The sequence below is a fragment of the Rhipicephalus microplus genome, chromosome 3, assembly GCF_043290135.1.
Source record: "Rhipicephalus microplus isolate Deutch F79 chromosome 3, USDA_Rmic, whole genome shotgun sequence".
In the NCBI taxonomy this organism is placed as follows: Eukaryota; Metazoa; Arthropoda; class Arachnida; order Ixodida; family Ixodidae; genus Rhipicephalus; species Rhipicephalus microplus.
The window spans coordinates 5532501-5546006 of record NC_134702.1 but is presented as its reverse complement, the minus strand read 5'-3'; the positions used below and the strand labels follow the sequence as shown (position 1 = coordinate 5546006).

General features: G+C 50.5%; 1 protein-coding gene across 4 annotated transcripts in view; it reads left to right on the top strand.

Moving 5' to 3' along the window:
• Positions 1-1398: 1398 nt before the first annotated feature.
• The window catches only part of LOC119183629 (uncharacterized), a 118509-nt gene continuing 106401 nt past the window's right edge, over positions 1399-13506 (top strand). The window contains exon 1 of one of the 4 annotated variants that reach the window (XM_075888798.1): positions 1399-1928. In XM_075888798.1, the coding sequence (XP_075744913.1) occupies positions 1913-1928 (16 nt within the window). In that variant the 5' untranslated portion in view covers positions 1399-1912. The remainder of the gene's footprint in view (positions 1929-13506) is intronic. The other 3 variants (XM_075888797.1, XM_075888796.1, XM_037433753.2) reach the window with 3 other exon arrangements.

Genomic DNA, 13506 nt, shown 5'->3' with positions numbered 1-13506 from the left:
AGCTCACGCCCCAGATGAGTCTCAGCCCGTGTCTTCCACAACGATGGATGTTGTCCCAGTCTTCTCAGAAGGACATCCTCTCGACTGCACCAGTGAAGTTCACGTGTTCCTTTTTCCAGTGCGAACCAAGAACGCAAGGTTTAACAGCGCGAAAATATGCACGGCGGACAGGAAAAGGACGGGACAAGCGCTGACTTCCAACTAACAATTTATTGAAAAGAAGGCCGTTAATATACCCGCGCATGCGCTCCTTTTCAGCGCCATCTGAGCAGCCTCATAGATTATACGCTCGTGCTCTTCTTTAATTTTGCCGAGAGCTGTTGTCTTTTACAACAGCGGAGTGGACCCACACGTGCTCACGTGTTGCGCATGGAAGCCATCTTCGCCATTACGAACATTATTGGCGTGTTCCCGTATGCGTTCGTTTAGGCATGTGCCCGTCTGGCCCACGTAACATGCACCGCGAACACCAATGAATACCTAAAAAAAAGAGCAAGAAAAACTTTAAAGTTGAGAAGAAGCTCATTGACGAGCAGAATCTCTAGTGAATTAACTGAAAACAGAAGACAACAACACTTTGAATTTGTCTGGGCCACATTTCTGAACAACAAATTTCAGGCGACTGCTCCAGCGTTCAATTGCTGAAAGCAGGAATTATAACTTAAAGCCTGAGCATAGCTAGCATGTTACAGAAGGCACGAGCAATTATGCGCGCGAAATTTTTTTGAACTTGCTTTGCAACCACGACGTGGTCTTAAAGAGAATACACACAGTAACTTGCGTGCCTTTTGTGATGGGTGGCCGGCTTCAAACCACGAAGTGATGACAATCACATGCTCTGGCGCCTGATGGGAATGTACGCTTGCACCGCGCATGCATGTTACAGCGCACGCAAGCCTTGTTGTGATCTCATAACAGCTTTCGCTGCAAAATGTAATGAGCACGTTTGTCGTTCCCAAGCCAACCTCTAGCTTCTCGTGTTTGTATTCCCATGATGATCCTGTTTGGCTTTCTTGCCGCGCTAGCGAAAAAAAAAACAGCGTGATAAACAAAGAAAGCTTGTAACAATACTGAATCTTGGCCTAGTTGGTACTTGCTTAATAACATGGTTTAGCGGCAAATAACCCACCCACAAGGTAAAGGAACACTCAACGACAAGCACAATCGGCTTGTGCATGTCGTTCAGTAATCACTACGCACTGAACTAGTAATCTAGATCAGTGCATATGTCGGCAAATGAAAATAGCACGTTAAAGAAACCGAGGTGGTCAAAATTTCCGGAGCCCTCCACTACGGCATCTCTCATAATCATATGGTGGTTTTGGAATGTTAAACCCCACATATAAATCAATCAATCAATCGATCAAATGAAAATAAAGTTTAGTCCGGGTAATCATGTTTCCGCTGGTAATCATGACGTTACAAAGAAAACAGTGACTGCAACGTCATTGGCAGATGTTTTGCGCAAATTGAAAGCATATGCTACGACGTGCGCCTTCGGGCCATCAAACTTTAATCAAGACATATTAAAGGAAACGCATACTTAGTCCTTGCTTTCTCGCGTGATATTTCTCACGTGCCATGTATCGGTCACTTCCAGATAGAACAAGACAGCGTGAATAGCAGCAGCAAGCAACAGCTGCCGCACATATTCAATGGCCACGCGCTCTGCGATGCGGCCTTTTCAAAAGCTTGGACAACAGCGGCTTATTTTTTTACACTTCGGGCTAGCGCCAGAAAGCCGGTCATACGCGAAGGCACGACACATGTAACGTGAACGGCGACTTGTGCGCTCACAGCAGAAGGCTGGCAGCTGCGCGCTCTCTTGAAGAGGGAGAAAAATCGTCGTCGCCTGTCGGCAAGTGCCGCCGCCCGTGATTCTGGGACAGCGGGCCACGCTGGAGCTGCGGAAATGCGCGGAGCTGTCGGTACGTGCGATCTTTCGCCGGAACATCGCAATCTTTATTCTGTAGCGAAAGCGGTGGTCGTAGCTCGAATATTGCACGTTCGGATAGGCAGTTCAAAGAAGCAACGATAAAGCATGCTCTCTCGTCACACAGCCACCCATACGCAGTTCATATGTTTCTAACAAATGCATGTCGATTTCAGCTTCTAGTTCAGTGCATAGGTCGGCTAATGAAGTGGAGCTCGCTAAGACTTACTCAAGAAATGTACTTTGCTCTCAGGACTCACTCGCATTCCGATTCACCTAATTTGTCGTCAACAGAACTCGCTCTGAATCAAACGTACTGTACTTTTTTTCTCGACCAGACTCACTCGATCAGACTAAAACTCACCAACACTTTACTCAGCCGAATTTACTCAGACTCACGGCTTCACCTGAGCTTGAGTTAGTTGACTCATGGGTCCGTTAGGGTAAAAATACCTTTCTTGTTCTCGGTGTCAGTGCTGTTTAACAGAAACACCCCACGTAATAGGTGCTCTAAAATGCACCTTCATCTCTCGCACCTGCAAAATCGAGTTATCAAAAGTTTCCATCCTGTAAGAACATTTTCAAGAAATTCCTAACTCGCCTGAGATATCTTGATAAAGATTTTTCTCTGTGGTGTTTTGCGAGGGAAAGTCATGGCACCCTCTAATTCATGCCACGGGTCCCAATATATGAGGTAGTGCATTAATTGTTCAGATATCTGTGGAAAGACTCGAGTACAAACCTAATATGTTGAAACGCTGCTATAGTAGTGCTGAAAATTAGTAGATAACACCATAAGTGGGCATATAGGAGGCTATGAGTGGGCATGTAAAGTGGAGCTCACTCAGGGGCGACTCACAAAATACGATTGCAATTAGAGCTCACTCGCACTCACACTCACCAATATTTACCTCAGCCAGACTCAACCGGAATCACTCGAACTCAGACTGAAAAAAAAAAAATGTTTTTCGACCGGACCCCAATCGGACTCAAATTCACCAGTATATCACCCACCCGAACTCACTCAGGCTCACGGCCCGATCTAAGTCAGAGTGCGTCGAATCCGGAGAGAGTTTCAGTGGTTTCAGACAGTTCAGTGGTCGATATGTGCATTTTAGCGGTCCATTTATGAGGCACATAAGGCTCTGACCTTGACAACATCAGAGAGTTCACAGACGCTATACGTGAAGGCTGTGTTCAGCATAATTCCGACATGCTGCAGCTTTCACGTGTACTTAACACGTGTCATACCACTGGTGTGGAATTGAGCTGTGCGAGGCACTAATTTGTTGACGTCACGACAAACAAACGATAAGTCTGCGTCTCTCATTCACATATCATGTATAGTGTACTACTACTTGTCACCGTTTTCCGCAGTGTTTCTCACCACACAGGACGTCCACTCTCAGTGCGCGGAAAAGTTCATTGCACTGTAGGAGACAAAATTTTAATTTCTTTAGAGCGCTGTAAAAGCGGGGCGAGTTGATTCTAAAAATGGTATAAAGCTTGTAACCACGGACTAAAGAAAGGCACTCCGACACGCTTCCGCCTGTCCGTTTTCTTTCAGCCCATGCTTACAGGCGCTACACTTTTCAGAATGTCAGTTTCCTTTCTAAATTAGAAGCTTTGGGTACCAAGCTCTTGCCATTTTTCAATTAGTGAAGCCAGTTCTGTGATTATCCAGTGTTGTGGACGAACCAGAACAAGTGAAATAAGTGGCATACACGATACGGAGGCGAGGGGAAGGCATCATGAAACGAACCATGATATTGACACAATGTGACTTCATGTTACGCGCGCCAGCCGATACTTGTGCCCTCCGGATGGTTTGCGACGCACGAGTCTGCGGGGCCCAGCTGCGCGCGATCCGTGCGGGAAAAAAAAAAGAAGAACGTAGAGGAAGAGGCAGAAGTGAATCCTCGAGACAACTGGGAGATTTTCGTTCTAGCTGTGTTGTTATTATCGGGCACAAGTTCACCCTGCCTACGTTAGCCTTTTGAAAGTGTTCATTGAACCGTGTGTTACAATATGCTGTTAGCTGAATAGCACTTCCACCTTGCGAGCAAGAGACGCCAATAGAGACTTATCTGTACTTTAAACCCATCTGAGGAGTTTTGCAAAGCGAAGTGCAAGTTGCCTATACTTTAACAGTTTCACGGTAAAGAGAACAAAGATTGCCTGTTCACGATGATGACGTCTTTTGCCGCACAAATTACCGACGGCTAAAACAACTTCGCTGTTAAAAAAAGCACTTAGAGTGGGAAATGCAACCTGTGCGATGCAAGCAGGTGTGTAGATAGCGCAGATTCACGCCATTGTTCAAAAGTACTTCGGAAAAAACACCTGAATGTCAGACAGAGGGGTCGCCTTAATGCATGTAATGGCAGAAGCGTAGCATCGTGCACGGCATCGAAACGTGTAAGTTGCCCGACAAGCGAGTGTTTTAAAGGCCAGTTGGAAGCACACGAGACACGGTTGCACTCGTGCGACGATATGGGTATACGACGAAGCGGAACACGACCACCACGTGTGGTGTCACGCCCGTTGCTGCCAGCCTGTTCTGACATAGACGAGGGACGTTCAAAAAGGGTTGACCTTTATGTTTAGTTCATTATTATTTCCACACTTGCCTAGCTTATCCTTGCAAGCTGACTCAGAGCACAAGAGACATGCTTTCCATGTAAGAACGTTTGTCCTTGTTTGTGAAACGACCAGACAATCCCGTGGCACAATGATCACTGCTGTCAAACGAGTAACCACCTTCAGCAACACAAGGTTGGTACTATTGAAGACCCTACAGACACACTTGAGCGTGATGACATAAAAATATTGTTATGTGCCTACCAAGAGTGAAGACGGGTTGTCCCCTGTCTGGCTCCTTCCACTCTTTACTCATTGTGTAACAAGGATGAAACGATCGAGCATTATTTTTAGGGGCGAATCTCCTGTTAGTCTAACCTTGTTCTGCGTCAGGGGTAACCGGCCAGATATACAGACGCGCGTACAGACAGACAGACAGACAGACAGACAGACAGACAGACAGACAGACAGACAGACGGACAGACGGACGGACGGACGGACGGACGGACGGACGGACGGACGGACGGACGGACGGACGGACGCTTTGCCCCACTCATCATCGGTCACTCCGTGGATATGATGTGAATTTTTATAATGTAGCTGCTTCAATTACTGAATAAAAACATTCTTAAAGTGTATTTTAATTGAGTTTCAACGGATTTTATTATTTCTATTATTTTCTACTTGGGAGCCTCCTTTTAGGTTATTGTCCCTGGGATATCTGTTCTGCTGTATATAAATTCTTAATCGAATCAAGGCAGTTTTCATCGCAAACTCAGAATTACTAAAATTTCATTTTTTCTAACGATTTTATAATTAATTTTATTTACAATGAATATGTGATCCCATCTATCTAACCACTAGTTTCTTGGCGAATCCCCCAGAACGGGTGTGAGCCATGCACTTAAGTGATCATCATCATCCTGTTTGCACCATCTTGGCTTTTGTTGCCTCGATCACTTTGGTTGTGTAAATATTGCAAATACATACGTCTAATGTCGTCTCCCCGTAACATATTCGGTGGACGTGCTAGGTTCGTCCGACACATACAACGAAACTTCGCAGCGCGCGTCTTCTTGGGCACTCCATCATTTCGACAACTAGTTCCGTCGATCTACCCCCGCTACGCCAACTGAACCCAGCCACATCGTTGTCACCCATTTGCAGGACCCTAGCACTTTCTGCGGCAATGGTTAAGTGCACGTCGAAAAGTGGCTGACCGGCTATGAGCGTGCCAGCCAGACCGACCGGCGGGATCTAACTTTGATGCTGGAAAACGTCAGCTACCACCTCAGGGGAACGGCCACTGTATTGCTCGACAGGCACGAGAAGGAGTTGACCAATTGGCGTGTGTGCGAACAAAAAATGAAAGACCTCTTGGGAAAGCCTATTGCACGCCAACGAGCCGCCAAGAAAAAAACCCTCGTGTCGTGCACAAACCTCGACGTAGCCGTACATGGTGTAGATCCTATATGTTTTAGCCTTGTGCCGGCATGTCGTCGACAAAATGCCCAAAGCTTTAAAACAGCCAAATTCTTGAAGGCATTGCCGAAGACACACTTTAGCTTGACGTAGTCTACAAAAAATGCTCTATTATTGACGACATTTTTTTTTCATTTTTCATTTTACTCAAGGCAAAATTATTACACTTTGCCTTGGGGAACACGACTAAAGGCTGAGTAAACGCTTGACTAGGTCATGTCACCCTGGCAGAAAAAGCATAAACACACCAACAAGGTTTATATAGTCAAGAGTCCGACGGAATCCCGTCTGGTCTTGGACAAACATAGTGCAAAATAACAAAAACAATAACGCCGACCAAGGTGAAATACACAAAACTTAAAAAGACGTTTCGGCTCCCCACACGGGAGCCTTGTTCACAGTGTTCAGTGTGAACAAAGTGTGAACAAGGCTCCCGTGTGGGGAGCCGAAACGTCTTTTTAAGTTTTGTGTATTTCACCTTGGTCGGCGTTTTTGTTTTTGTTCTTTTGCACACCAACAAGCATTTGTCGTACAAAATACACTTGTACATAATCATCCAGAATGGTTACAGGATTAAAGAAATAAGTGCACAAATAAGTGACCCCGCACCTCCACCAGATGTCACGTAAGAGTGAGGGTAGCCCGAAGACAGGAGACCGGGAGGTTAGTAGAAATAGAAGGAGATCCGTTTATTTGGCGGACTTGCGCCCACTAAAGGAAAACAGACGCGCCGGCTTAGCGGGTGGCGAACAGCGCGTTCGACCACCACCATCGGGGAACAGAATGTCCCACTGGAACGCAAGGCGCGTTCACCATCCGAGATACAGTCGCCGTAGCGTCTGGCGCTACGGCGACTCCTCGCGGCAATATTGTCACGGGGTCGTGACGTGGCCGAAGACAGGAGACTTCGTGTTAGGATTTAACTGTTTATTTGGGCGAACCTGTGCCCGGTAAACTGAAAGTCCAATTACAGCAGCAGTCTCGCACAGATAGCAGTCTCGGGCTGATAGCGGCGAACGGAGCGTCGGCCTTCGATCAACAACTGACAAGCGGCGAAGCGCGTCGGCATTTATACTCTTGCCGTCGAATGTTCTAGCGTTATCGCTGGCGGTGGCGTAGCTTCCAGAACAATCTGTACCGTTCGCACAGTGGGCGTGATCTTATCGAAATGATCTACTACAGTCCGGAACCTTCTAGAAAACTGCAGGCGCGGTTTGCGCTGAGAATCGTGCGGTGTTTTCGGACGATAACAAAAACTTGGGAAATGGAACGTGGCATTGCCCCCCTCTGAAAAAAGGCATCGTCCCGATGCTTTAACTAAAGATGAAAGTACAATAATAATGCAAGAAAGTACAATGAATAAATTACGATACAACAAAAAAAACACTAGTTCAGTTTGTTAACGCGCATGAAACGGCTTGAGGCGCGCGACATGGACGACTTCAGGTCGCGATCGGCGTCGTTGAGAGTTCGTGATGCCGTCGGGGACAACCTCGTAATCAAGTGGGCCGAGCCGTCGAACCACCCTGTACGGTCCGAAGTACCGTCGCAGAAGCTTTTCACTTAGTCCACGTCGGCGTATCGGCGTCCACACCCAAACACGTTCACCGGGCTGGTATTCCACGAAGCGTCGTCGAAGGTTGTAACGGTGGCTGTCGGTCGTCTGTTGATTCTTGATACGGAGACGTGCAAGTTGTCGGGCTTCTTCGGCGCGTTGAAGGTACTCGCTCACATCGAGGTTTTCTTCGTCGGTGACGTTGGGTAACATGGCATCGAGCGTCGTTGCCGGGCTCCTTCCGTAGACCAATTTGTATGGCGATATCTGCGTCGTCTCCTGCACCGCCGTGTTGTATGCGAAGGTCACGTACGGAAGAATGGCGTCCCACGTCTTGTGTTCGACATCGACGTACATTGACAGCATGTCAGCGATCGTCTTGTTAAGCCGCTCGGTGAGGCCGTTGGTCTGTGGGTGGTACGCTGTCGTCCGGCGGTGGTTTGTTTTGCTGTATGCCAAGATTGCTTGAGTTAAGTCGGCAGTGAATGCCGTTCCTCTGTCGGTGATAAGGACCTCTGGGGCGCCATGACGTAGGACGATATTTTCGACGAAGAATTTAGCTACTTCGGATGCACTGCCTTTTGGCAGGGCTTTTGTCTCGGCGTAGCGGGTGAGGTAGTCGGTAGCTACCACGATCCACTTGTTTCCGAAAGCCGACGTCGGGAACGGCCCCAGTAGGTCCATACCAATCTGCTGGAAAGGTCGGCAAGGTGGATCAATTGGCTGCAGAAGTCCCGCTGGCCTTGTCGGCGGTGTCTTGCGTCGCTGACAGTCCCGGCATGTTCTCACATAACGAGTGACGTCGGTGGTAAGACGTGGCCAGTAGTACCTTTCTTGTATCCTCGCGAGCGTGCGAGAAACACCGAGGTGCCCTGCCGTCGGATCGTCGTGAAGGGCCTGCAGGAGTTCTGGTCGAAGAGCTGAAGGCACCACAAGAAGGTACTTAGCTCGAAACGGTGAAAAGTTTTTCTTTTGTAGAAGACCGTTTCGTAGAAAGAACGACGCAAGTGCGCGCTTGAATATCTTCGGGACTTCGGCGGTCCTGCCTTCGAGGTATTCTATTAGGGCCTTAAGTTCCGGGTCGGCCCTCTGTCGTTCAGCGAAGTCGTCGGTAGTTATCGTTCCTAAGAAGTAGTCGTCATCCGGGTCGTCGGGTAGCGGTTGGTCGACAGGCGCACGAGAGAGACAGTCGGCGTCGGAGTGTTTTTTGCCGGACTTGTAAATGACAGTAATGTCATATTCTTGAAGTCTCAGGCTCCATCGTGCGAGGCGACCTGAGGGGTCCTTCAAGGTGGCTAGCCAACACAATGCGTGGTGGTCGCTCACAACTTTGAAGGGCCTGCCGTAGAGGTAGGGGCGAAATTTCGACGTAGCCCAGATGATGGCGAGGCACTCCTTTTCTGTTGTGGAATAATTTGCTTCTGCTTTGGATAGCGATCGGCTGGCGTAACTAATAACCCTTTCAAGTCCGTCAGCCCTCTGCACAAGAACGGCGCCAAGACCTACGCTGCTTGCGTCAGTATGTATTTCTGTCTCGGCGAATTCGTCGAAATGGGCAAGTAACGGAGGCGTCTGGAGGCGATGTTTAAGCTCCTGGAAAGCGTGTTCCTGCGGCGTTTCCCACTTAAACTGCACGTCGGCCTTGGTAAGGTTAGTGAGAGGATCGGCGATGCGGGCGAAGTTTTTCACGAACCGCCTATAGTAGGCACACAGGCCCAGAAATCGGCGCACGGCTTTCTTGTCAGTGGGCGGCGGGAAGTCGGCGATGGCGGCTGTTTTCCGTGGATCGGGACGAACTCCAGACTTGCTGATAACGTGCCCCAGAAACAAGAGCTCCTCATACGCAAATCTGCACTTTTCTGGCTTCAGTGTGAGTCCGGAAGTCTTGATGGCTTGAAGTACAGCTTCAAGGCGCCGAAGATGCTCGTCGAAACTCGAGGAAAACACGACGACGTCGTCCAAGTACACAAGGCAAGTCTGCCACTTCAATCCTGCCAGTACTGTATCCATAACGCGTTGAAACGTTGCAGGGGCTGAGCAAAGGCCGAAGGGCATCACCTTAAACTCGAAGAGGCCGTCCGGTGTTATGAACGCCGTCTTCTCTCGGTCTCTTTCGTCGACTTCGATTTGCCAATAGCCAGTCTTAAGGTCCATTGACGAAAAGTACTTGGCGTTATGGAGCCGATCAAGTGCGTCGTCTATTCGTGGGAGGGGATACACGTCCTTTCTTGTGATTTTGTTCAGGCGGCGATAATCGACGCAGAAACGTAGGGTCCCATCCTTTTTCTTCACTAACACCACGGGGGATGCCCATGGACTCTTGGACGGCTGGATAATGTCATCCCGCAGCATTTCATCAACTTGTCTCTTCATGGCCTCACGTTCTCGCGTCGAAACCCTGTACGGACTCTGACGGAGTGGTCTGGCATTTTCTTCGGTTATGATGCGATGTTTCGTGATTGGGGTCTGCCGAATTTTCGATGACGACGAAAAGCAATCTTCGTATTGCAGGAGCAGGGCCTTGAGCTGTTCTTGCTTATCGTTCGGAAGTCTGGGATTGACGTCGAAAGCTATGGGAGGGGCTTGGTTCCTCTGAGCAGGTTCCGCAGAATCGGCGAGGGCGAAAGCACGGGTGGCTTCGACAATTTCTTCGATGTATGCGACCGTTGTTCCTTTGTTCACATGTTTGTACTCATTGCTGAAATTCGTGAGCAAAACCGTTGCTTTGCCTCCCCGCAGCTCTGCAATTCCTCTTGCGACGCAAACATTTCGGGTGACCAACAGATGCTGACTGCCTTCAACGACGCCTTCCAAGTCAGGTGATTTAGGAGCGCCGACTGAAATAATGACGCTTGAGCGAGGCGGAATGGTGACTTGTTCTTCCAGCACATTCAAGGCATGGTGTCCTGACGGCGTGCGCGGCGGTAGTGCTTCTTCTGTGGATAACGTTATCGACTTTGTTTTTAGGTTGATGACAGCACCATGGAGGCATAAGAAGTCCATGCCAAGGATGACATCTCTCGAGCAACGCTGTAGGACTACGAAGTCTGTAGGATAAATACGGCCGTTAATGGTGACTCTCGCTGTGCAGATTCCTGCAGGCGTTACGAGATGACCTCCGGCTGTGCGGATTTCAGGGCCTTTCCAAGCTGTCCTAACTTTCTTTAACTTCGCGGCGAACGACCCACTGATGACAGAATAGTCGGCTCCAGTATCGACGAGAGCAGTCACACTGTGGCCGTCGATAAGAACGTCGAGGTCGCTAGTTCGCCGTCTCGCATTACAGTTAGGGCGTGGCGTCGGGTCACGGCTGCGTCGGCTTGTTCCGCTGCTTCCATGCTGCGTCGTCAGGCCACCTTCGGTAAATGAGCTTTCGCCGTCAGGGCTTTGCCTGGCTGGCGTTGTGTTCGGAAAGCTCCGTCGCGGCGTCGTCGTCGTCGGAGGATCTTCGGTAGTTCGTCGCACAGCAACCGCACCTCCACCGGTTGCTGCCCTTAGTTTCCCGGATACGGGCTAGGAGACCGGCCCCGCGTTGGGCCAGAGTACTGCCGGTGGTGCGGTGACGTGCGGCGGCTGGGCGACGGCGAACGCGAAGGGCTTCGTGGTGTCCACCGAGTTCCTGTCAGGTAGTCGGCGATGTCACGTGGTCGTTCTCCTGGCTGTGGACGCGGTGCATTGACGGCGAAGCCACGCAGTCCCATCTGTCGGTACTGGCAACGGCGGTATGTGTGTCCGGCCTCGCCGCAGTGGTAGCAGAGCGGGCGATGGTCAGGGGTGCGCCAGACGTCAGTCTTCCTCGGTGCACTGCGCTGGGCCGCTGGCGAACGGTATAACGTCGGTGGGGGTGGTGGCGGCGGTGGCGTCTGTCGACGGAAGTGCGATGGGGCGGCGTTTTGGCGTGGACGGGGAGGAGCGTTGTGGCGCAGTGCAGCGGCGTAGCTCATAGCTTCCGGCTCGGGCAGCGGTGCGTGGGGAATTTGAAGCGATTGCCGAACTTCTTCTCGCACAATGTCGGCAATTGAATCCACTTGAGGCTGGGCCGAAGGCAACAGCTTGCGCAGCTCTTCCCGCACGATCGCTCGGATCGTTTCACGCAGGTCTCCGGAGTTACTGGCTTGAGCAGCAGCGTAGTCTGCAGTCAGGCGACGATTATACTGTCTGGTGCGCATGTCCAGGGTCTTTTCGATAGTGGTCGCTTCTGCTACAAATTCTTGGACGGTTACCGGTGGGTTTCTCATCAGTCCCGCGAAGAGCTCCTGTTTGACCCCTCGCATGAGGAAACGAACTTTTTTCTCCTCAGGCATGTCTGGATCAGCGTGACGGAATAGTCGGGTCATTTCTTCTGTAAAAATGGCGACATTTTCATTTGGTAGCTGAACCCGAGTCTCTAATAAAGCAGCGGCCCTCTCTTTGCGAGCGACGCTCGCGAACGTTTGAAGGAATGCGCCGCAGAAAACATCCCACGTTCGGAGCGTGGACTCCCGATTTTCAAGCCAAGTCCTTGCGGTGTCTTCCAAATAGAAGAACACACGACGCAGCTTTTCGTCATCGTCCCAGTGGTTGAGGGCGGCCACACGGTCGTATGTCTCCAGCCAGGACTCCGGGTCTTCGAACGATGACCCATGGAAAATTGGTGGTTCCCTGGGTTGATGCATGACCATCGTGGGCTGTGACGCTGCGGTTGTCATTGTCGCTGCAGTCGCGGTCATGGCCTTCGTCTTCCGCGCCTTGTCTGGTAGAAGCCCGTACTCCGGTGGTAGCCCTTGCTGTCGGCGGCTTGTTCGCTGCTCCTGGTTGGTGTCGGCGTCTTCTCCGCGACGTGGGCTGGGTTCACGGCTTGACGGGGGCGTCCGGTACATGAACGAAGCAGCACCTCCACCAGATGTCACGGGGTCGTGACGTGGCCGAAGACAGGAGACTTCGTGTTAGGATTTAACTGTTTATTTGGGCGAACCTGTGCCCGGTAAACTGAAAGTCCAATTACAGCAGCAGTCTCGCACAGATAGCAGTCTCGGGCTGATAGCGGCGAACGGAGCGTCGGCCTTCGATCAACAACTGACAAGCGGCGAAGCGCGTCGGCATTTATACTCTTGCCGTCGAATGTTCTAGCGTTATCGCTGGCGGTGGCGTAGCTTCCAGAACAATCTGTACCGTTCGCACAGTGGGCGTGATCTTATCGAAATGATCTACTACAGTCCGGAACCTTCTAGAAAACTGCAGGCGCGGTTTGCGCTGAGAATCGTGCGGTGTTTTCGGACGATAACAAAAACTTGGGAAATGGAACGTGGCAATATAAACACAGCAGTCTTAAAGTGGTACATCATCAAGTATCGACTTAGAAGAAGTGAAAAGCCGTCGGATACCGCAGCAATTTGCGTGGCTCTCTAACGCCGCCGCCATGTCGTCGTGCGAAGACGTCCAGCTCCAGCCGCCCAGTACTGAAAACTTCCTGCGCGTTGTGCGGCGAGAGATAGAGGCAGCATCCCCACCAGCTACGCTGGATCGTTTCTACGAGTAGCTCCACCCGACAGTGTGATTGATCCAGGTCTTTGTGCGCGAAGAACTGGCGAACGCAGGTATCCAGCCCATACGTGCCCTAAGTCGTCCCGCGTTCAGTTCTGTTCCATCCTACCGCCCACCACCGACCTCTTCCCGATACCGTGATCCGAACCAGTGGGGCACATCATGACAGAGCGATATGCTTCACCTGGAACGAATCAGGCCACATTTCCTCGCTGTAATCACTATGGTCAGCCACCGTCTCCTCGTGCACCGTGCCGAGGACACTCGATCTTCACCTGATCCCGCCTGCGAGGACCCACCGAACCTCAATGCCTGAACCTAAGCCCCACGTTACGACCACTCACCTTTCGAACAGAAGCAGCAACGCTCTTATTCACCTTTGCGCCGTCACTCACCTTCGCCGTACCCTCGGTGTCCCTCCCCGGAAAAATGA